The sequence below is a fragment of the Centruroides vittatus genome, unplaced genomic scaffold, assembly GCF_030686945.1.
Source record: "Centruroides vittatus isolate TY-2023 unplaced genomic scaffold, ASM3068694v2 contig_82, whole genome shotgun sequence".
NCBI lineage: Eukaryota > Metazoa > Arthropoda > Arachnida > Scorpiones > Buthidae > Centruroides > Centruroides vittatus.
This window is the reverse complement of record NW_027122533.1, coordinates 669,227-695,189: the sequence shown is the minus strand read 5'-3', so window position 1 is coordinate 695,189 and position 25,963 is coordinate 669,227. Positions and strand designations below refer to the sequence as shown.

Genomic DNA, 25,963 nt, shown 5'->3' with positions numbered 1-25,963 from the left:
TGCACATATTTGTACTATTTTCAGTACATGAAAAAGCAATTTAAACTTAATTTATACCAGTGACGAATCTCTATTTCAGTTGAATAATAATTTAACTGCTTATCACGTCTTTACCAAATTTCAAGGTTTTCTTAACAGGAATAACACGCTAAACCTTTACGCTTTAAAATAAATATTACGTATTATCTGAAAGATGTGTAGATTTGATAAGTAAGACTACAAATGGACAGTATACAAAACTGTACATGAGATAAATGAATAAAGAATGGAGAGGCAAGAAAAAGTAATCCGATCGATACAGTTTGTGTTTTCTCTGGTATATTTTTCTCCTATGTATTAGAGAGGATGCAGCCGTCGTTTCCAGCTCAAAACGTAAACGTTGGACGTTGGAGCGCCGCCATCTAGCAATTCTAGAACACTGTTAATGGCGTTCGCTACGCCTAGCATGGCGAGTAGAAGATCGGTTTAAACTTCATTTTTTTGTGTTTGAGGTTTAAATTATAACGCATTTTATTAAAATAATGATTATTTAAGCATTTATGAATAATATTGTAAAGAAACAGGCGATTTTAATCCAGGAATTATTTAATTATTTAATTTTTTGCAAGTGATGCGAAGTGCCTATAGAATTTACATATATTTGTTTTCATAATGGTTTATCATAATTCTGTAGGAATAGGTTTGTTTTTTCGGTTAGAGTAAAGCAAAAAGTATCCAGCTTTAAAAATGTCTTACATTTAATATTAGCTAATTGACATAGATATATCTAGATGTAATTTGATACGCTGAATCGATTGGTGTTAAAAAAAATTACTTATGATGAACCGTTTAAACGTTACAAACGATTTTTTTATTTTTGGCTATTTGCTTCGTTCAAGAACTTTATTAAGAAATACGCAGGCTCTCATCGATATTAACAAAATGAATTATTTTAATTCAGCATAATACTTTCCATCTACGAGTAAAAGAGACATTAAAAATGCTAAAATAGTGTTGTTAGCACGCGAATACGCGTACATACGACAACCGTGTAGAGACAACTGATACAGAGAAATATTTCCTGACCGGTGCAGAATATATCGAGCGTGACGTCACTTCCACATTTTCCTACACAGACGTGCGCAGTAACAGAAATAGTTGACAAGAAATATAATTATTATATATTATTTAAAAGATAATAAAAATTTACTAACAAATTTAGTTTTCCCCGTGTAACTTTGTAACGACATTAACGTCTTTAGCTCTTTATCTCCAGATGTCGGTTGTCCTGTACCCTAGCATCATAACTGAAGCGAAAGATCTGCAGCTATAATTGCGTTTTATATACAATCTTTCCTCACTGTTTCCTATCTACGGGTTTAACCAGTGGCGTGCCGTGACATTTGATGATAGGGAAGCTGTGTTTCTGTAAGAAGCCGACTTTCAGGGGCAATCAAATAATTGCGCGTCAGGCCCGTTCGTATTGGTTTGTTCGATAAGCCAGTAAAAACCGTATACTTCTTTAAATGTATTTTTGATAGATTATCTGACGTACTTAATAAATAAGAAAGTTCAATATAATTACCTCCGTTATTAGATTCAATAAATTCCCTATGCCCTCTAAATGCCAATTCTTGCTTTGAGAAAAAACACATAACATCTATTAATTTAGATATATCTATTAATCGTAATTATCTTGTTATAATTTTCAATATTTATTTTATATTGTCTACCAATGTTAAATTCTATTCCTCTTCGATTGCTTCAAATTGCTTCACTTTTACGAAAGAATCGTCATTCGTCATAAATTTTATTGTCAAAATGTCGAAATTTTTTTGTTGACGTATTTATATTTAATTTAGGCATTGGTCGTTCTCTTTTAATAATGTTTTCTTTTTCATTATTTGGTCTTGAGCCAAAACTTTTTAAAAATAAATTTTTGAATCACTAACCACGATATAAGGGCTAAAATTAAAATTATAAAAAAAATCTTACTCGGTAAAACGAAATGTGTGATGAATATACATACCTAGTACAAAAATTCTTCAATTGTATGAATATACTTTTAAAAAAACTTATAATTAAATACAACTTTGTGAAGAAACGTACATAAAAATAACAAAATATTCTTTACTTTTTAAATCTTAAAACAATCCACTTACAAGTTAGTGAAATAACTCCCTACGAGTGGCTAATGAATGGAATCAGAGACGTCCTGGTAGGTGTGCGGCGCGTGCATGCACTCAGGTTGCCAAATTCCGAGGGTGCCAATACCGGTCAATGTCAAATGCCTCTTTTGTCGCTCACTAGTGTATCTCAAAGGGCGCCACAGGGCTGTTGTAAATTTTAAACGTTTCTCACCATAGATATAAATAAGTTAAACTTAATAGTCATTTGTTTTCTAACTACTGTAATTCGTTTTAGTACCATGTGTACACGGAAATTAGTTCCCCACTGTACTGAGCTCGTAATTGGTTCGGTTAAGCTTTCGTTTAAGTAAAATTCTGGCTCTTTCAGCAGGGCTTTTATTTATGTCCCCATTCCCTAATCTCTTAATTATTTAACTACTTTTTAGTAGAAATAAGTCGAAACCAGTTAAGTCTGGACTCCACATTACCTGAAAACAGAAACTCAGAAACAGAATTCAAACATAGAGAGTTTTCGTTTCAGTTTTGTTTTCGTTTTAACTTGGCTCCACTAGCACGTTACGTGGAACTGCGCCATCTGTTGATCAGTTTTGTAATTGTCGTAGAGTCAAACATGGACGACGCTACGGATTTTGCCTTGCTTTCTCTATATTTATTAACAATTTCATTGTTAATAATCTTTGAATTATTTACATTTTTTGTCGTATTTTCTAACTTCTTCAATGAATAATTCCAAATCTATTTGTTTCCTCATCCTTTTCTGCCTTTACGACAATCAAACTACATGTGATGAATGCACGTGACTACGCGTCACAAATCCTCGCGTTTTTATTGGTCGCAGTACGACAGAAGCGCGGAACGAAAACGGAAAAGTTAAATAATTTTTAACTTTGCTTTCAGTCTTGTTTCTGCCCAACTGAACCTTCCAAAACTGAAAGTTTCGTCAGTTTGGCTTTCAGTTTTACGGTTACGTCGCGGATTCCGGTAATGTGGAGTCCAGGCTTTACTTTGTACCTGAATATCTGTAGTCTTGGGAAAACAGTGGATATATAAATCGTAAATTTAAGGAAAATAAATTCTAGAGCTTTTTTTTTTTTGTACCATTGTATGTCTCATTCATTAAATTTGGTTGTAAATGATGCTACCAAAGTAACAGTTAATTTTTTAACATTATGCAAGAATTGTACACGTTTTTTCTGCATTTTCTTACAGATGGGACATACTATAATCGTAATATCACCGGTTTAACATTGAAATCCGTAAGTAATATAAGATGGGAGAGCAGAATAAACGCAGAATAAATATATCAAATATTTTAATGGATTTTTTAAAACTCTTGTCAACTATACAGAACTATCATAAAAACATGCCAGTAAACTTCTATCGGTTGGGTTAAGTTATAAATCTAGTCTAGGGTTTTATAACATGGGCCAGAATAAATTTTACGTTTTTTTTCCGCGGACCGTAGTAGTTAATTGACGCCTTATTGTAGCTTGTAATTTTTTTAGTCTGCAAATATGAAACAAATAAATAAAAAGTTAATTACTACATTTATTTCTCTTATCGTTTTTGAAAATTACAAAGAATTGGAAAAATAACTAATTAATAGTTATTTTTCCAATTTTATAATCTATTAATGATCCCGCAGGCCGGATAGAAACTTTTCGCGAGCCGTAGCTGGCCCGCGGGCCGGGGGTTGCCCGCCGTTGATCTAGTCTACTCATGATTCACATAATCGGGCGAGGGTGGCCGAATATCTAGCAGGCGGCTAACAGCCCAGATTCGCTCCGGGATATAAAATTGGATGCTTTATGCGTGTGTTGCTTCTACCAGCTAAACCGTGACTTTGGTGCTCTGTAATGCGCATGCGCCAATGCCTATAATCTGGCTGATTGGAAACTGATTCGGTTTCAGCATTCCTTCGGCCACCGAATTATTCGAATATACAATAGCAATCTTATCGTTTTTTTCACATGTAGTATAGAAATTTGTAAAAGATACATAATGCAGTTATAATAAAATATTAATTTTAATTAATTAAAATTACGTTAAAATATGAAAATTTATATTATATAAAATACAAGGGAAGGTCATTGGAAGGTGGAAGCAGCGCTTCCATCGCTTCCAATGACGGCACGCCACTGGTTCTTATGTGTATTTATTATATACATTAATCAGACAAATTAACCTAAACGGTTTTTTGTTACAAATGGAAATGAAGCGACAAAAATAGAATAAAAGTTTGTCCATAACAAAAAATTAGAATATTAGCTAAATATGGATTACATATAGGAAATACAAAATAAACTTAATATTTTCTGGCGTCGCCGTTTGCCATAATTAGTGCTCGCAATCTGTCGGGCATGGTGCGGATTAATGTTTTGCATTCGTTTCTGTTGATGCAGTTCCAAATGTGTTGCCTGTCACCAGTTTTTCTTTAGAAGTAGGGCACCGTTCATTAAGTTGTCGTTTCATGACTCCCCACAAATTTTCAATGGGGTTTAAGTCTGGGGAATTGCTTAGCCAAGGCAGGATTGCAATCTATCATTCTTGTAATCAACTTATCTTTGACTTGGCGGTATGAGAGGATGTCCCGTCTTGTTGAAATTTAAATGTTTCCTCAACTAAATCCTCTGCCGATGGTATAATAAATGTCTCTAAGATGTCTTGATATGTCTGTGCATTGACACATTCCGGAAGAATGCACAGTTGTCCTACACCATTTTCACTCAACCCAGATCATGACGGACAATGCAAACTTCACGGATCTCTTCATACAGTCCTTTTCGAAGGTCTCTTCAGTTGTTCTCCATACACGTGGGCCTTGGTCACCACAAAAAAGACAAAACGGATTTGTCACTGAAGAGAATGTTTTCCACTCATCTGCTCCCCACATGAGCCTCTCTCTGCAGCATCTGAAACGCGCCTGTCGTTGCTTTTTCGTTAGAGATGGCTTCGTCTTGGGAACACGGCAGTTGAAGTGTGAGTCGTGCAACCTTCGGCATGTACTTTCGCTAATAACGTTCACTCCAGTTGCTCTCCATTGAGCATGCAAGTGTTTAACGCTTTTAAAGCCGTTTTGCATGACAACCCTTCTGTAATTTCTCGCATCCCTCGCAGTCGTTGCTCGATTACGTCCACATTTCTGGCGTTTATTAGTTAAAACTTGAACAGGGTTCTATTTTTCAGTATTCTAGAGACTGTTGGCTGCAAGCACTTTACATAAGCAATTTCTTTTTGTGTTTTTCTTGCTTTGTGTGAGTCTATGATAGTATCTTTAGTTTTCGTCACTGATGTCATGCTTACGTCCCATGCTGTACTGTTATACTGCTCTGCCCAGCAATATGCAAATATGCTTTACAATTTAGTTTTTTGTGGCTGTTTGTCTGGCTGTTTTTGCTAATATTCTAATTTTTTGTCACGGTTAAACTGTTATTTTATTTTTTTGTCATTTCATTTTCATTTTGTAACAAAACACCGTTTGAGTTAACTTGTCTAATTAATGGATATAATAAGTATACATAAGCACTGGTTATGTAGTGTCGAATAAAAGTTTCGTACTCTGTTGTTCATCAGAAAAGGTACACTAGACTTTCAGTTAGGTGAATGAATATTCTAATTTTTTGTCTAAGAGTTGTACTACCTTAGAAAATCTCCACTTACGCTTTCTCGACAGCAAAAACGACACATTCCCGTGACCTGCTGACCTCTTGGCAGAAAAATATCGTAATTGACCACCGAAGAAGCAGTCGCCGCATGATTCTCCCCGAAGCAAGAAGCCTCCACCCTGTCCCTAAAAATAATTGTCGCCTATTCCTCCACTAATATAGTAACTCTGTGCCTCCGAAAACTGATTAGGGCTGTTTCACACTATGACCGACTGGTCCGACTCCAAGTCGTGTTGCCGTGGCAACAGCAGTCGGCCGACCGACTAGTCGTTCCAGTCGAACAGGTTTAAAAAATTAAATACTGTATTCGTAGTCGGGTCGGAGCAGTCGGTGAGCTACAGCCAATGAGCTTCGAAACTACAACCAATCAGACTTTGGATATATGAAAACTATCAAATCAATCAAACATAACTTTACATTATATATATACTAGCTGACCCGGCAAACGTTGTTTTGCCATATAAATTATTTTTAGGTAATTTCTAGCTGACCTGGCCACGCGTTGTTGTGGCTCAAAATGTATCTATTATAAATGTATAACACTTCCCCCGTGGGGGGAATTTAAAAAAATCCCTTCTTAGTGTACATTCTCTTGACGTACCCTATTAAAACGCAATCAAAAACGCATCTAAAATAGTATAATAAAAGCCAAGTTCTTCACAGTAAGCCTTAATCCCGTCACTTTTCCCGCTGGGGAATATCGAAAAATCCCTTTTTAGTGTATATTCTGTTGACGTAACCTATTAAAACGGAATTAAAAACGCAAAATACCGCATCTAAAATAGTATAATAGAAGCCGAGTTCTTCACGGTAAGCCTTAATCCCATCCATCTCCCCGCACGGGGGGGAATTTCGACATGTATATTTTATAAAAACACGCGCGTATTCGAATGCAACGTTGTGTCAAAATTTCAAAGGAATCGGTAGGAACAAACGAACGTTATATTTTATTTATATAGATAGAAGATAGAAAATGATCTGCTTCAGTCCATTCTCACAGAAAAGCATAATGCCTGACAGAAAAGCAAACTTAGGTCGTCGGAAGTTAGCGCCATCTGTTGGACATAAAAGCCTTAATCCATATATAAATATATTTTTGAAAGGGGGGAAATGGTGTAGGGGTATGAAAAATAGATAGTAGCCGATTCTCAGACCTACTGAATATGCATATGAAATTTGGTGAAAATCGGTAAAGCCGTTTCGGAGGAGTACGGCAACAAAAATTACGGACAATTATATATAAAATTACGGACAATTTTATATATAAGATTTCTGATTTATTTAAATTTTTCCTTGTACCTTATTTCTTTCATAACTGCTTAAATTTTATATGGTAACACATATGATTTTAATATAGGCCTATATATTAAAAAACATTATCGACGTAATGAGAAAAGATGGTATTATTTAGACTTTTCGTAAGAATTTATAAACGAAGTAAGATCATATTCGCAAAGTTTAATCAAGTAGATTACAAAAATATTTTTAAAAATTAGAAAAAGTTAAAACGATTTCTAACACCCGTTCCGATTGGTCCTTACGAATCGGCCACCAACATATAATCGTACTCACAAGGGAACTGTCGGAGTGTCTTCTAATAAATTTTAATAAAATTTAGTTAATAATTACGTTAAAAGTATACAAACACTATGACAAATTTCTAGTATTCACTAAAAGTGTTAATCAGAGTTATTAGTAATCAAATGTCTTACCATTTTATAGTACTTAAACACAAATATGCAAATTTTAGAAGTGAAAGGGTTGCGGAGGAAGACAGCGATATTACATTTAGAATAAATTCTGAAATTTTCAAAAATGGGAGAAGAATTAATAAAATTTAGTTTAATTACGTTAAAAGTATACAAACTCTATATTAAATTTGTAATGTTTACTAAAAGTGTTGACACAAATATGCAAATTTTTAGTACTGAAACGGTCGCGGAGGAAGACGGCGCTATTACATTTATGAATAAATTCTAGTTTTCGAAAATGGGAGAATTAAATGTAAATATTCAAAACATTATAGCAGAATTTAAACGTTTATGTGATAATGTTTGGCCTACAGAAAATATTTGTAGGCCTAATATTTCAGACGTTGATAAACAGGTAGCCAAACTGCTTTTTAATGCATTCAGCGATATTTAAGTAGTACGAAGAGATGACAAAGAGTTTTGTCAGATGGAAAATAATAATTTGATTATAGATAGGCATATTTCAGATAATAAAATAACACGTCTGCTTCTAGAGAAAGAAATTGATAACGCAGACACTGACTGTGAATCAGGATACTCAAATAATAATGAAAAATCCGATAAGAATATAATCTCAACAAAAGGAAAAGAAGAAATTCTTAACTTGCATAAGAAACACCCAAAATGAAAATTACACACATTACAGCGGAAAAGAGCTAAAGAATTAAAACGTTTTAGTGATTTATATAAATGGGGAAAACAATTTAAATCTCGAAAGCATAGAATTGAAACGTTAAAAATCATTAAAGAACATACTAAACAAATGTTTGACGAAGCTCGAGGCAGCTATAAAACTGTTAAAGGAAATCAATTAAAAATATGGGCATGACAGAAATTTCTTCAACTGAATAGTTCAATTAAGTTCACAGCTAGTGATTCTTGGGTTGCAAAATTTAAAAAAGAATATAGATTAGTATCTCGAAAGATTACAAAACTTGTAAATAAAACAGAAATAGCGAACGAAAAGGATATTTTAGTAAAAGCTGCGCAATTTCAAACAACAGTAAAAAATTTATTGCCATCTTATTCGCGTAACTTCATTTCAGATCAGTGTGGTTTTTCATAAGAAATAATTTCACCAAGAACACTTTCATATAAAGGAGAAAAAAACACTATTGGATTTGCACATTCTCCAAGTAATAAAGTTACGCATTCCTACACTGTTCAATATTTAATTAATGCTAACGGACAAGTTGTAGGTAATGTATTTATTTGCTTACAAGAGGCTCATGGAACCTTTCGACGTAGAGTTCAAACATCGCTGTTCAATGCCCCAAACGTAACTGTTACAGCTAGCTCATCTGGCAAATTATCTACAGCAATTATTACAAACTATGTAAAAGATATATTAGCTTCAAATATAACAGAAAACTCATTATTAATAATTGACTCGTGGAGTGGATAAAACAAATATTAATATTTATAATACAGTATTTCAAACATCTACAAATCAAAATTCGTGCGAAATATTAATTATTCCACCAAAGTGTACGTCTATATGCCAACCTTTAGATGTCGGATTTCATAGACAATTAAAACTTTTAGCTAAAGAAATTTTAATGCTATACAATTATTCTGTAAGGATTCTTCGATGAAATTGTTTTGGACAACTAGAAATGGCATTATAAAATTCCATTCGATTCTTCATCATCAATTATCTGCGACAATATTTAATAATTTGATTAAACATGCAAGGTTCGCTTCTGGACTCATAAATGAAAACTGTCAGTTCTTAAATGTAAAACAAGTTTGTTTTTCTTTTTTAAACACTGACAGTTTAAATTGTGTTGAGAGTAATTGCCAAAATCTTCGATTTGTTAAATGTGCACGATGCCAACAGATTCTTTGTTTATTTTGCTTTGTTGAAAAATATCATGTAAATAGTTGCTCATTTAATAATTTGTGAATATAATAACTTTTAAATATATGTATTAAAATGTATTTATTTATTACGTTTCAATTGTTTTCTTTATATTTATTTTATCAATACTTTTATCACTGCTATAGTCGCGTGATTATTCCACCCCCCTTGTCGCGCGGCGTCTGACAGAATCCATTTTTTAGGGTGTACTATAGATTACTCCCTATGAAATTTCGGTACTTTGATTATATATTTGAACTCAGGGAACCGAGACGAGTTCAACGGTACCCTATTTTTGGACCGGAGACGAAAAATAAAAAAGTTATCACACTTTTTAAGTTACCATACTTTTTTAATGCTCTCATGCAGACGGCACCATAGTTGCTAGTATTGCCATCTTGCGGTCAAGTCTGCAAACCGTGACGTCGGACTACGGTCATCTCCCGGAGCGTTAAACACGCGATACGAGAGCGGAGAGAGCGACGCGACTTTCGATTATCGCGCGATCGCCATTTCGGTTAATGTTACTTATGGCAGCAAACATGGCGGCCCGACTGACCTCTTGTATGGGCGCCACCACACGCCGCCATGTGCTAAACTAGTGATCGATTTACGGTAGTTCTTGAACAAAGTAAAAAAAGGGGGGAAACGTCTACTAAAGGCAATTTTAACGGCAAGCCACGTGACTCCCGATTGCGATAGCGAGGCCGACTTAGCGACTCCCTATCATCGCGCGATCGCCGGAAAAAAGTATGATAACTTTTTTATTTTTCGTCTCCGGTCCAAAAGTAAAGTGTCGTTAAACTCGTCTCGGTCCCCTGAGTTCAGATATATACCCAAACACACGAAATTCCATAGGGAGTAATGTATAGTATACCCATTTTTTATCTTTAAATTGTAAAATTTTTGGCTTCGCTTCAAAAATTATTATTACATCTTTGTTTTCTTTATTTTTTCTACTTTTAAACAATCGGGTTTGTTTGTAAATGCGGAAGAAATATGACACTTTCAAGTGAAGTCAGTAAAAATTTCGTACTACTGCGAAAAAATTTGTCAATATACCTCGCTATACCCCCTATCGCGAAAGTCAATAAACGTTGATTGTTTTATGACCCTATTTTCAAATGCTTCTTTCTGACTTGTAAATCGACCAATTGACAAAGTTATTATTTTGTTTTACTCATATGAATGTTGTATTTAAGATTTAACAGATATTTTCTTTATATTTCTACACATGAATTTTATTTTTAATTTTGAATATGATATAGTCATGTGTTAGGCTTAACTCGATCATCTAATATAAAACTTGACATCGCTTAAAATATTCAATCTATCAAAATTCTTTGTTGATAGTATAGATATAAATGTTTTCTGTGCATGAAATGAAGCAATCGAAAAAATAATGTGTGGACCATCGAAAATTCGGCAATTTACCACATGATGTCGAATGCGCAAATTCGTTTATTTATAACTAAAAATATTCTCAAAATTTCATCCAAAAAATGCATTTGTGACAATACGTAAATGAAGTTCTTACGCAAGAAACAAAAATTGTACAGTTAGCGCAAATTGTATTCGCGAAATTAATTTTTAAAGTTTTTGTTGCTGTTATTTTTCGCGCGCGACAACGAGATTTCTCGCAGCGCGCGAGATTTCTCGCGCGCTGCGAGAATTAATCAGACTTCGCTGAGTTTAATAATAAATTGCGATATCTCGCTTCAAAATCGGGCTAGAATCGATATTTTTTTTATTTTTGTCGCAAAAGTGTCACAGTTTACGATTATTAAATGTAGTACAAATTTTAAAAAATACTTAATTTTAAATTTTTTAGGAAAAGAGTAAAAATTTATAAAAAACTGCCAACGTTCTGCTTAATTTGAAACTTTTCCTAGCTACATATATTTTCTTATCTTTCGAACGAAAGAAGTCAGAAGGTTCTAAGTGCATTAGTTCTTCCCTTACAAGAAGCAATTGACTCCCCACTGTGTTTATTATCTTGTCAGAGGGTTGACCTTGTCAGAGACTTTATTTTTTTGTTTTGTTTGATGTCACAACTTGATGAAATAAAAATCGATGAATCTTGCCAAGTGTCTTTAAGTACTATAAAATAGTACGACATTTGATTGCTAATAACTCTGATTAACACTTTTAGTGAATAGTATAAATTTGTCATAGAGTTTGTATACTTTCAACGTAATTATTAACTAAATTTTATTAAAATTTATTAGAAGACACTCCAACAGTTCCCTTGTCAGTGTGAATAGTCTTACTACTAGTCGGTCCGATTATAGGATCGGTCGGTCGAGTCGGTCATAGTGTGAAACAGCCCTTATACTATCGTCGCCGACGCCGAATGCCCTGGAATCTATCACTCTCGAAATAACCACCTATAAGACATCGTTTTCTAGAACTATTCTAATCAACCCTCTCGTGGTCCCTTCAATTACCCAGGTATTTACATCGAATCGCGGTCTAAATGTGAACTCTCTCCCTCTTTCTCTCTCTCTCTCGCGGCAATTAACGGTGTATATCTAATTGTTTATCTCGTTGTAGATATTTCCCTTTAAATAAACGGGTATTTGTGTGTTTAACTGGTATCCGAGTTATTCACTTCCGGTACGCCGTCTCTCACTCAACTCTCCTCCATCCCGAATCCGATCGCGGCCGCTCGCGTGACCTATGTTCTAATACCGAATCAACAGGCCGTCTCGGCTTCTGTGTCAATCGGGACTCGATGGTGTCAGTCCTGACGAGGCACTAAAGAGGTGCCGACCCTCCGGTCACACATTTATATACATATACAGCGGGATGCAAAAGTAAATGCAGTTGTTATTGTGGAAAAAAATCATACACGGAGAAAATAGAAGAAAAAAAAACATTTATTTTTATGTACAAATTAAATCACAAATAAGGAACACGAACCAATAAAACATAGTAAAAATAATAATAATGAACACCAAAAAATTGTATTTCTTGGACTTTCAACTGCATACCTACTTTTGCATCCCCCGAATATCGATATAGAGGGGGTCACGTGACGTCACATGACTCCGCTTACATATACAGGCGCCTTATTGGTCGCTGATTTCAGGTTATCCTGCTTGATCACTTTATTTCGTCAACGTGGAAGAAAGGAATTTTATTCGCTTTGCAGCCGATTTAAAAGGTAATGATTTGATAAAATACAAAGAGAAAACTTCTTTTATTGAATTGGATCCATAAGAAATGAAACAAACGGAATTTTCATTCAACGATTTAACCACGTGGCGAACTGTAGAACATGGAGGCAGTAAATTATTTGGTTTTGACAACTAACGCTGTCACACTGGATCTCATGAAGGCATACAAATCACTCGATGCTCATAATTATTTGACAAGCGGATTTATTCATTGTGATATTTTATTCGTAATGATTTAATTTTGCTTGTCGGAAAGGTACCTGTATGCAGTGGTGATATTCGAAATAGTTAACAAAGGATTCGCTAGCAGAAAATTTTTCCCTGACAATCAGCGACAAACGAAATGGAAGTTTTGGCTAGAAATAAATACAATACCTTTTCTTGCGATATATCTATAATCAGTGGCGTATTTAGAACGTAACGAGCCCTGAGCGAGGATCAGCCCAGGGCTCGTTACGTTCCAAACAATAGCATATTAATAACAACACGTTAACAATAGCATATTAGTGCTGTCGACTTGTTTTTTTAGGCAAAGAAATTTTTCACTGCTGATAATAGAACAGATGTCATCATCTCTCAAAATACAATATCCTTTTTATTTCGCTGTCCATAGCCCGACACGTGTTCCACAGCCATCTTGTATTATCTCGCGCGCGTGAGATTGTGGGATCTCTGTTATGACTGGATCTAGTTTCAAGAACTCTCTTGAATCGATCGCGATTAAACCTCGTTTCGGTCGAGATTGAAACGGTCGAGAGAGATCACACCAAGGCGTAGTCCCCGACCTTGCTCACAATCTAGATTGAAATGCTCGGTGCGAACGGGGTATAAGGCTCTAGTTTAGTAGTATTACAGAGTATAATACGTATAATTTAATATATTTTTTTTAAAAAAACAAAACCACTGAGAAATGTTCCGTGTGTTTAACAAGGTTCGGAAAACTGAAAATTTTAACAACGGGTTCGGCCGAATCTGTGCGAACCCGCTGAATATCACCACTGCCTGTACGTATCTTCATGTGAGACTTTCCATTACTCATAACATATTAACTGCGTTAATATAAAGATGAATGTAATTTTATATTTAGTCACATTTTAAGTTAAGTTGTATTTATAATTAGTATTAAATTTTTTCTTTTGTCACTATGGTTTTGTGTTGCGCAAGTCTCTATTATTAAGATTAAGTTAATCAGCCTAATAAATATGGCTATAATAAATTGGAGGGCTTATCACATCAGGGACTGACTGAAGCAAAATAGACTAAATTTTTACAAAAATTAGCCTTTAATTAACCACAATCAAATTTTTAGTATAATGCATTTCGGGCACAAAAACTCCTCATCAGCCTACATACACCTATACAGTATAAACACAAATATCTATCAAGACAATCTTAACATAAATAGCAATTCCAGACTAATAAATCCTGGAATCGGCTGATCAGAAGTTTTTGTGTAAAGGAGTTTCCAAATAATTTACTGTGTCTCCATGTTCTATAGTTGGCCACGTGGTTAAATCGTTGGATGAAAAATCCATTTGTTTCATTTCTTATGGATCCAATTTTATAAAAGAAGTTTTCTCTTTATATTTTATCAAATCATTATCTTTTAAATTGGTTGCAAAGCCAGTAAAATTCCTTTCTTTCACGTTGACGTAATAAAGTGATCAAGCAGGGTAACGTGAAATCAGCAACCAATATGGCGGACAATTGTTTTGTTGGGCGGAGCAATGACGTTATATCACGTGACTGCACCCCCTCCCTCTCTCTATATATATATATATATATAGTTAATTGCATATTTTATTTTAAAAGTGAATGAAATAGAACACAATTAAGGGTTTCACTTTTAATCAAGACATTTTCTGTTAAATGAAATACTTAAATTACTTAAAAAGACTTCGAATAATTAGCTTACGAAATCATTTCAAGTTATTGTATTAAATTTCAGGCATCCTTGTGGCAACGATTCATAATTCCTAAATATATTATAGCGTATTTTCATCACGTGTAATAAAAAACGATGTAGAAATTTGAGATTTTATACCGCAATTTATTAACACTTATACACTTATATAAATAAATAAATCATAACCCTCTTAACTTTCAGTTTTCGTTAACAGAGGGCACTCGTTTAGTCCAAATGTGCACCTACCAACACCATGGCAACCGACGTGGGTGGTTGCTTTCAACTAGATTTTCTGTAATAAATTTCGTGTTAGTTTTCTAAAGATTTTTAAAAGTCGTGAATAGGAATACGGAACGATGAAAAGGGGTCTACTTTACCCGGTGAAGTTGACCCCTTCCAAAGTCAAAACGAATTATAATTATTTTCTCCTGGTTATAATAAAGATACTTTCTTTTGACTTTTATCTAAGATCTCCTCTACTTGCAAATCGCAAACTACACCAGTATAATAAATCCTATTAATAAACAAGATTCAGTAGACAAGGATGCAAACAGAAATTTATAATTTTTGTAGGTAGTAAAGTAAACATAACCACAATTTTGCAATTTCTTTTTCCAAATTTCAAGTTTTAACTTAAATGCTTTAATGCAGTCCCACAGAAACGGAACAAAGAACATTTCGTCCCTAAAGTTTTTTATATTAATTTGATTAAATGGCGCAGAATATCCGTGATGAAGCCCAAATCCCGGAGCAGGATTTTACTGTCAAGTTCATTGTCGAATGTCTTTTCCTTTCTAAAATCATTTGGATTTCTAGCAAACGATTTTAGAACCTTCTAACAGAAGAGCCAACGTACTTCTATAAACATTTATCTCTCAGACGTGAACTGGGCAAACTTTTTAAAAACTTGCCAACTGTAAAAACTTAAATAAAGAAATAAAATTTCTGGTCGAGGCCTGAAAATAAATTTGCAATTTATTAAAGATTTATTCCGTATTTTTAAAATTTTATTTTATTATTTCAATGACATCATTTTCATGCTTGGAGTGACGAGCACTTGTTTGTTACCACTAACATACACCACGTAATTGAGATGTTCCATTTATATTTGCGTGATTTCGTCGATCGAGAAAATTATTATAGAAAATAATCTAGGAATAGCTAAATTAAAAATAAATACAACATGCATTGGAATGTTTCTAATATAAACCAGTAATTATTTACTGTCATTGCGACAATGCTGGACTGCAATTTTTTTTTATCGAATTTATAATTTATTTCGTATAAAATATGTGCTCTCCGCTTCAAATTTGTATTATAATGTCTTGTCCCTTTACATCATACTTTTCCTTTAACAATAGAGTCGTGCCGGTCATCTATTTAACACCTTTCGGGAAGAAATGTTTGAATGGAAATAACATAGCTTCCGCTTTGCATTGGAACTGAATCGGAACCTCCTTCCCCTAAGTTTCCATATCTGGTCTCGATTTCATCTATCATGTTCTTTTCTCGTGGTTGAGGAAAGACACACAGACTGACAATAGGACACAGAAGCCATTAATTATTCATAATTTTCGCTTCAGTCTGCAGTTAGCTCCAGATATAATGTGTAGGTGTTAGTGTTATATTAGACAGCTTACATGTCTAGACAACAATAGAATAACACATGTGAATTGCAAATAACAAACAGTTTTAAAGTTATCTAAAGGATGATTTTTCGTAAATATTTTATATTTTAAAGTTTTTATAATTAATTTAACTAACCATTCAACTCCTAGAAATTAAAAAAAAATAATGTGTTTCATTTCTTAATTTGCACATTCACATTTTAAAAACTTCTGAAAGAAAATTATTTCAGTTTTAAAGTTCGTTTTTTCAGAATTAACATTATATGGTAGTATCTTTCACATTACGTTAATTCTAACGCCTTTAGTGACGATTATTCACTAATAACTATAAATGAATAACAATTAAGTAGAAAATTCTACTTATTAAAAGTAAAATATGCTGATTAACCATTAAAAGCATTAAACATACAGCTAACGGGATAGAATCTGCCTTTGTTATTTGCTATTTAAATTTTTTCCTGTCGAAACTGCCACATCTCTTTTATCAGAGCAAAATTTAAAAGTCATTCGTATTATTTTTAAATTTAATCTCTGTGTTATCTGAAAGTAGTGTTTATTTCTCCTAATATACTCGTAATCTTGTTGAAAACTGTTGTATACATTTTCAATTTTAATTTGCCGCTTTTATTTCTTTTGTTTATTCCTTGTAAATATTAACCATGCAGTCCCATTTCCTATGTTAATTACTGCATATTCTCAATCGTTTCATTTGTATATAATTTTAAATACATAATTAAGATAAATGAGAATTATTTTTTATAAATTAGGTAATTTTGAAAATATTTTACTAATAAAACCTATATGTAACATTTATCATTAATCACTTCGGAAACTGCATTTGTTAATTGCTTTTCTCCACTGTCAAATGTCAGCTGCTATTGCGAAAACGTTAATGCTGACGAATAGCTTATGGTAAATGCGGATTAAAGTGAAAATTACAAATAGATAATTTGAATAAATTATAAAATTAAGCGTATTTACTCAAAAATTATGTTTTGCTTATTAAAGTCGATTTTTACCTCTTTCTTTATAAAGAGTTCAAACCTTTACGCTTTTCCCGTGAGAAATCCTTTTAGATAATCTAAAACCGAAGAGGATAAAACGAATGCCTTCTTTTTTGCCTCAGAATCCTTTTTAGTTCTTCCGTTAACAAAGGGTTTAAAATTTAAAAAATCGAATTTATACAAACTTAGGCTTTGTTTTATTCATTTTAATTTTACTACACAAACACCGAGATTTACGATAAAATATCCTTACAGTTTCTACATTATTACTGTTATTAGTTTTTTCGTTGTTTATATTACACATTAAATATTAAAAGACAATACAAGTAAATGGGGTCATTTTACTTGAGTAAAAATATTCATTTATACGAAAATATTGTATTAATTTTTTTTTTTTTTTTTTTACAAATGGGAAGAAAAGTTAGTTACAATTGAGTATTTTAAAAGAAATCGCTCGGTAAAAGTGGATTTGTGTAAATATTTTTATTCGCAAGTTCGAAATTTAAATAAGGATCGAGTCAGTTTGTCTGAATGTCGATTTTTTACACGCGCCATTTTGTTGTGCAAGTTTGATTTTATTTGTTGTAAGTTATCGATGGATAAATAATGATAGCGGTATAAAGAATCGTTTTCCCGAATAATTGGGCTACAATTTGATAAAAATTGTTCACTTATAAATCTCCTGTGACTGTGTCCTTCTTTAATTAATTTAATGTCCAGAACGGAGGAAAGTTGATGAAAATCAAGACGAGACATGCAAAGAGTCGGGACGTAGGCCCCGATTAATCATATAGGAACGTCCCATACAAATCGAAAGTGACGTTATTTCAATTCAAACATTTCCCCCTGTAAGGAAATACATAGAAGACGGCAAGACTCTATTGCTACAGGGAAAGTATGATACATGACTGCCTATTTGAGGATAAATTTCAAATATTTCAAATCTCGTCGAAATTTAATAAAGAATTTACAATTTTATTTTATAACTTTAAAAATATTTTTAAATAACGTATGTAGAATTTACAACTGAAACACGTGCAAATATCGCGTTGTACATCTATGTGACGTCAGATCACTACTTGTACATGGTTAAAATATATAAATTAGTGTCGTAGAAGATAATCCGTCAGTGCTAATTGAAGTTGCAAATTACGCATTTTCGTTTGCTTTTAGTTGCGAGTACAATCATGATGAAGTTTTTGCTGCCGTTTTTCATTTTAAGTATTTATTTCTTTTTTATTACAGAGTAGTAAAATTTGTAGTTTCTGAATATTTTTCTGACAATGAATTTATTCTGAACTTTTATCGCAACATTAACATTTATTCATTTATTGTAATTTATTTTTAAGGTTTAATTCCAAAACAACCCGGAAATTGTGCTTTGAATAGTATTTTAGGTGATATAGGCTCCGTAGTTGAAGGTGTGCAGCGTGTATATGTGAGAGAATTACTTGATGTAAGTAACTCTTAATTAACATATATAATTAATATTATATACTATTTCAGTATACAGTACAGTTAGTTCTTATAAAAACTTGGTTTATTCTTGCTATTTCTAGAGCTAGGGCATTTATGTACTAAATATCATATAAATCTTTGTAAAAAAGGCAATTTATGGATTCATAGTTGTTGTTTAACTAATTTCAGAATATTCGTTATAAAGTTTTGTTTAGGCCTACATACGTTCCGTCAACTCCACCCCTTCCGGAATAGACAAGGTGCGTAAACAATGTAAACACTACAATTTTCTTCTTCATCATCAGTAGTCCGTGCGACCATCGCCATATTAATTTAAGCCCATATACTTGATGAAAATCGTTTTTTAAAGAGAAAAGTATAAGTATTTGATGAAAATAAAAACATATTTTACCATAATTTATGTATATATAGAATTACTAGCTGACCCGGCCACGCGTTGTTGTGGCTCAAAATGTATCTATTATAAATGTATCACACTTCCCCCGTGGGGAGAATTTCAAAAAATCCCTTCTTAGTGTACATTCTCTTGACGTACCCTATTAAAACGCAATCAAAAACGCATCTAAAATAGTATAATAAAAGCCGAGTTCTTCACAGTAAGTCTTAATCCCGTCATTTTTCCCGCTGGGGAATATCGAAAAATCTCTTTTTAGTGTATATTCTGTTGACGTAACCTATTAAAACGCAATTAAAAACGCAAAAAACCGCATGTAAAATAGTATAATAGAAGCCGAGTTCTTCACGGTAAGCCTTAATCCCGTCCATCTCCCCCCACTGGGGGGATTTCGACATGTATATTATATAAAAACACGTGCGTATTCGAATGCAACGTTGTGTCAAAATTTCAAAGGAATCGGTAGGAACAAACGAACGTTATATTTTATTTATATAGATAGATAGAAAATGATCTGCTTCAGTCCATTCTCACAGAAAAGCAAACTTAGGTCGTCGGAAGTTAGCGCCATCTGTTGGACATAAAAGCCTTAATCCATATATAAATATATTTTTGAAAGGGGGAAATGGTGTAGGGGTATGAAAAATAGATAGTAGCCGATTCTCAGACCTACTGAATATGCATATAAAATTTGGTAAAAATCGGTAAAGCCGTTTCGGAGGAGCACGGTAACTAACATTGTGACACGAGAATTTTATATATATATAAGATAATATTGATTTACTTTATATAAACGTTCTGTTTTCTTACGTTCAATTACAGCTGCAAACTTCATCACTTGGAGCGTGTGACAAAATATTGTTATATCAATCATTACTTTTCTACGGATACAGGTGAGACGTGTGACAATATATAACTTCATCTTTAAGTAACATTCCCTCATTTACAAGTCATTTTAAACATTGTTTTTACATAAAATTATGAAATGGAATGTTTCAATTAACCGTAGAGGAAGGGGAAAGAATCTAAGCGTGAAAAAATGTGTTTTTAACTAAATTATAATAAAATTTATTTATACCTACGAAAAATATTGATAATTTTCTTCTGGTGAAATGTATTTCGATAGAATTAATGACTAATACGGTAAATAATACATTGTTGACAATAATGCCGTTCTTTTATTACCCTTTCTGCACTATTTATTATGTATTAAACATAATTTCCTATATTATAGCATCATAATGTGTATAAAAACTGAAAATTCTCATAATTTGTAAACGGAGATACTCTGGCATAAAAAGCATACTGTACACTCTCTTAACTCTCGGGGTGCCTGGTGAAGAAATTTCCGCCGAGCGCCTGGTGGGGTCCCACAGACCCCAAAATAAAACACTACATTATATGGCTTGTAAAGATAATTTCAATGTTATGTTAATATATATATACAATAGGTTTATTAAGACATATTTAGAATAAAACAATCATTGATTTACGTGAAATATTTATTCACACGACTACATAATAAAAAACATCAACTTTTTTTGTTGTAACAAAAATATTAACTTTGTTTCTCTAGAAATCATGATGTAATCTCATTATAATTTAAGTATTTTGGGTTCATTTTAATGGCACTTAATATAATTATCTGTTAAAGCATAAAAATTAAGCTTCTTCAGTTAAAATTTGAAATTGAGAATTCAGGCATTTTTCCCATAGGAATTTCGCATGTCCCATGCAAATAAATCTGGATCATTTTTTACAGACGCTCAGTAGCTGCTTAAACGTTTATCTACTGACAACGTAAACGTGTTATAAATCAAGCAAACACAAAAAATACGAATTTTACACAAAAAATATTACTTACACTTTTGCAACGCGGAGCGCCTGGTGGGGTCTGTGAGGCCCGGCACTTATTCGACCACGTCTTGTTCGCAGGATATCGCGCGATGAACTAAAAATTTTGTGGGGATCGCAAGCGCATGAAGAGAACTGAAGCTACTAATAACCTTAAGTCGCTAACGCAAATATTAAAATAGTTATGAACTTTTGAAAATGAGTCGGGCCTCTGAGACCCCACCAGGCGACCCCGAGGGTTAATTTCAACTTAATTATTCGCGATTATTTTCTGAAATAAACCTATTTAATTCATAATGTTCTAATTTATTTGACAGAAAGAAATGTTTATGGCCGGATTTTATATATCTAATATTTCTGTCATCATATTATTTCAAATAGCTCTGCTCGGGGGATGTCTGCACATTCACTCCATCTTCGATATAATTGGTTTTTTCTGTATTACACTGAATTTATTGTCTTGTTTTGTTTATTATTAATAACGTAACTTTGTTTCTGTTTACTAAATTAAGTTTTACAGCAAATTACTTAGAAACTGTCAATAATAAAAGCCAAACACAAATTGCTTCATTTTTACGATATTATATTAAAATAGTTATAAGCATTATTAAATAATTATTATTTATGCCTGTGTATCGCATTTTGTGAAAGTCCAGTGTTTAGAAGAACTAATCATTTATTGTACAGTACATGTACAGTACACGGAGAAATATTTTCTCGTCTTTCATGAAATTTGTTAATGTTTATTAATATCTACTGTAACATTAATTTTTAAACATATTTTTCATATTACTTAGTGTTAGCTTCCCGTCACTTAATCGTTGTAAATTTATTCTGTAGACGTGATTGGCGGCAGGTTGTGTGCACTGATCCTTTTTCTTTTTTTATATAACTCGTTTCCATAATTGTGAAGGTAAAGCAGTAATTTTCACTAAACATATTTAGGTACTTCGTATTATTTAAATTCATCAGGCTTCGTGGAAGCATTTTTTGAAACTTTGTTTATCGAGCTAAAATTGAACTTCCGGTCATGCTACATTGCCCGGGAGCATTCAATGCTTATGCCATAAGCACCATTTGGCACCAAATTTCGTTAAGTTTAGTGTGATGTTTTCGTTCTCGTTTTCTTTCGAAGTTCACTCGAATAAACGTTTTCTACGTGCATCAACATACTGTGTATTATTTTTAAGACATGGAATATGAAATGTTTACGCTAAATTTAGAATTAGTTTCACAATATGCTTTTTTATGGAAAGAAAAGTTGAAAAATATTTTATTTTCGGAAAATACCAAGAACTGATTATTGTTTGAATGTAATCCTGGTAAGTGAAGGCGTGTATCATGTTTATTCATTTGTGCATATAATTATCTAGTATTTATTTCGAAACATTTTTCCGTAGTGTTTATAAGCGTGTTATTTATACATTTACTACTCTTACGTAGAACGATGTCAAAGAAGAATAGAAAATTCTACTAGCAAGTTAACCTCCTTTATTAGCAAATATATTCGTAGGTAGATATTTTTACATTTTAACTATAATTAGATGAGATTGAACAGAGGTGATAATAGAACGTATAAGTAGAACATGGCAAGACTAATATAAAAAAAATTAATGTTACCCGAAAAATGGATATTAGAAGAATTTACGCTTTATCAATCTGTTTTGATTATTTGAATGTAGTGGCTATATTGGAAAATGTTTCAGCTATAATTTTAATTGAGGTTTTATGCCATTAACGAGAAAAAGCAGAAATTATTGATTTAGTTTTAAAATTTTTACAAGTTTGAGCATTTTATTCAGTAAAATGATTTTCTATTATTAAAACATATATATTATAAAGAAATGAAGATGTAAAAAACAGAGAAGAAACGTCAAACTTTATATCAAGTTTGAAACGAGGAGGAAATGTTACTACTTGAGAAAAGATGGCCTGTGTATTCCTCAGAAATAGTTTATTAAATACACACTTTATCAATTAACCTATAATTTCATTTTTATATATAATACAATATACTTTCTACAAATACTAGTACACAGGATAAGTGAAAGGTAAATAGTAATAATTTTTGTGAGATGAAATTTATTGTTAATCTGATGGATCTAAGATGACTTTATAGATTCTGAATTGGTGCTGTACATGCAGTAACTAAAGTAATAATACTTATGAGTAATGTACGTACAGTACGTGATGAATGTTTTAAAGTTTGGCACACTCCTTCAATTGGGAATGATAAAATGGATTTTATATCGATAGTGGGTGTTAAAATTAGATTTAGACTAAAATGTATTGTCATTATCGGGTGAATTTGTTATACAATTGCTTCAAATGGGGCATAATACCGTGTGACCATGTTAACAGTGAATCATATAGAAGAAATAATTATGGCTCATAGAGGCGCGAGACGATCATAAGGTCATTTTGGTTTTACAGTTTGAAAATGCACTTTCGATTATCAGAGACTGCATCTTGATAATAACTTCGCTTGTGTTACGATTATCCTTGTGTACTCCTTTGGCATTGAAGAATACCTGTAAACTTGTAAGAATTTCTTTAGAAAAGTGTTTTAACTGTCGACGAAAAAAGGGTACAAGAGGCTGCACCACGATTTTAAGTAATTTCTGGTGTATTGGCAACTCGATAGATGAATTTTCTATATGAATGATTTTTGTGTGCCCGCCTCACGAATATCACAAGAAGGAAATTTTTGTTTACCTATGGGACTATTTCTTTTTCCAAAAAGAATTCGTTTAGAGTCTCCGCTGTTTGCTAACTATGCGTATTATCTTTCGATTACCACTGTTATAGCGACTCTTAGAACGATGCAAGCACGTATCGCTAGCTTCGAAAGTTTAAGTTAAAATCTTAAAATCGCCAATTTCTATATATATACTTTGACTGGCAAGACATTGCAGACGACGCAATATTTTGAATCCTGCCCTTGCTGCTAAGATCTTCCGTATGGCAGGACGATTAATTCGAATGTATTTTTCTGTGCTACCCATTTTTAAATGTGTGCATCTGATTCTTTCAGCGGCGCAGTGTTCTGTTGTGTGGCACCTCCGGACACCCCTGGCTTTTCAGAGTTTGCCAATTCCAATTAGGATACCGGTATGCTTTCAGTAAGATGGCTCCTTGCGGTACCAGTAGTTTGCGACTTTTTTGCCGGTGATGAACATTTGGTTATAATCGTCATTGGAAAAAGGGCGGTCTTCTCCTTTCAACTTGACTAAATTATTTAAGTTGTCTACCGAAGAAATAAATTTATTAAATTAATAAAGTGTGCACAGTCTTACCTTTATTTATGATAGAGATGTTTGTCTCAGTAATCGACGTTAATAACATTGTGGAACAATAACACATATCAGGTATTTCCAGTTCGGAGTCTGTTTGAAAGTGAGATGGACGATTTTATGTCCCAAAATTCACAAAGAATCGGTTTGCAAAAGCTGACGGTATACTTCAAAAGCTGATTCTATCAATACTTATTCTGAGAACATGGCATGCTCTTAACAAACTGTCGAACAGGAAAACACGTTTATTTGTAAAAATATTCGTCACTTAGAAAAATAAAAACATTTACAATCGTAACATACCTAAACACTAAAACAGTTATCTGTGATACGATACAAACTAACCAATGGCTGCAGACTACATGGATGGATACCATAATTTCTAAACCCTCGATAACTCGCTCGTTATGGCCGATAGAACAAAACACTTTTGGTGATTATTTTATCGTATCAAACACTACTTTTGCGCCACAATTTACCAAAATTGGTGGAGATATATTGAATGTGTTTTCGGCGTATTAGTGTTTGCAACAACCTCACGCCATATGGATTAGTCTTCTTTCCAGACGAACGTTTACCCCGATTCACCCTAAACTGATCATTTAATACGTTACTGCCAGAAAATTTAAGAAACACTTCGAGAAGTGCTGGCTTTATATCATCAAACTCCACCGCATCTCTAACAATGCGTATTGGGCCTATAAATTATTCAAATTAGAAGTGTAAATATACTTATCTTATTTATAAAAGTACATCCTTGTTTACTAAGTGTCTCAAGATTAATTAATAATTAACTTTGGACTTTACCAAATCTTTGAATCCAATTATCTTGAAGATCAAAATTATACGTAAACAACATTTTACTTTTATACACGAGTACCACCGACGGCATGCTACCTAATTACGGAATTTTAATATTCTCTCTGTTTTTCTCGGTGCACGGTGCAGGTAAGTTTCGTAATTATTATCTTCTATGCATTAAAGAAATCGAGACGAGACACGTAAACACGGTTAGGTCCGTATTTACGTATCGAAGACGGCGAATTCCGAACAAAACTGGTCATGGCTTTCGTATGTTTACTTGTTATTAATTACCGTACACTTGTTTTCTAGCGGTATTTAGAAGCTGCGGAAGAAATGAGGCATTCTTTAAACGAGGTTGCGAATATTTCTGCCACGACGTTCTCAATTTTACCTGTACACGCGAAATGAGACATCCGGGATGCTTCTGTGATTTCTATTACCTTCGAGACAAAGATACAAATGTTTGCATTACAGAAAAAGAGTGCAGCCCTCGTAAGTACACCTTTAATACACTTTTTAGTGTTTCGTGTAAGATTTCGTCTGTAATTACTTCCATTTTAATTAGGTGTGTGTCCTAAACCAAACACCGAGATCAGTTTCTTTCACGAATTTGTGGTTTGTGTTGGTGACGGAGAAGCCCACTTTGGATACGTAACTGATAATTACGCCAGGTGTTGTTGCAAGCGGGGTTACGCGGAAAACAAAGAGAAAGAGTGCATTCCTATATCCGAATGTACAGGTTAATAAATAATTCAAGCTAATACGCGGTACATTGCACACTGATACCATTTGAAATTATAATCCTGTTTTAATAAAGGCGAAAGTATTGTAAGATTCTTTATAATGTTAATTTAGCTTTCTTTCATATTAAACTGTCAACTTGTAGTAAACTTTTTGTGCTCTATTTATGACGTCGTGACTTGTCTTTTATCACACAGGAATTAATGTAAAATATGCTGAGTGTCACCATTTAAAGCTATGATCTCAGCAAATTGTGTAAAATGCCAACCTGACCG

General features: G+C 33.1%; 1 protein-coding gene across 1 annotated transcript; it reads left to right on the top strand.

Moving 5' to 3' along the window:
* Positions 1 to 24,997: 24,997 nt before the first annotated feature.
* On the top strand, positions 24,998 to 25,691 carry LOC136982325 (uncharacterized). The gene is made up of 3 exons (XM_067278800.1): positions 24,998 to 25,091; positions 25,257 to 25,439; positions 25,513 to 25,691. The coding sequence occupies exons 1-3, from the start codon at positions 25,034 to 25,036 to the stop codon at positions 25,689 to 25,691; spliced, it is 420 nt and encodes a 139-aa protein (XP_067134901.1). The 5' UTR covers positions 24,998 to 25,033.
* Positions 25,692 to 25,963: the final 272 nt, after the last annotated feature.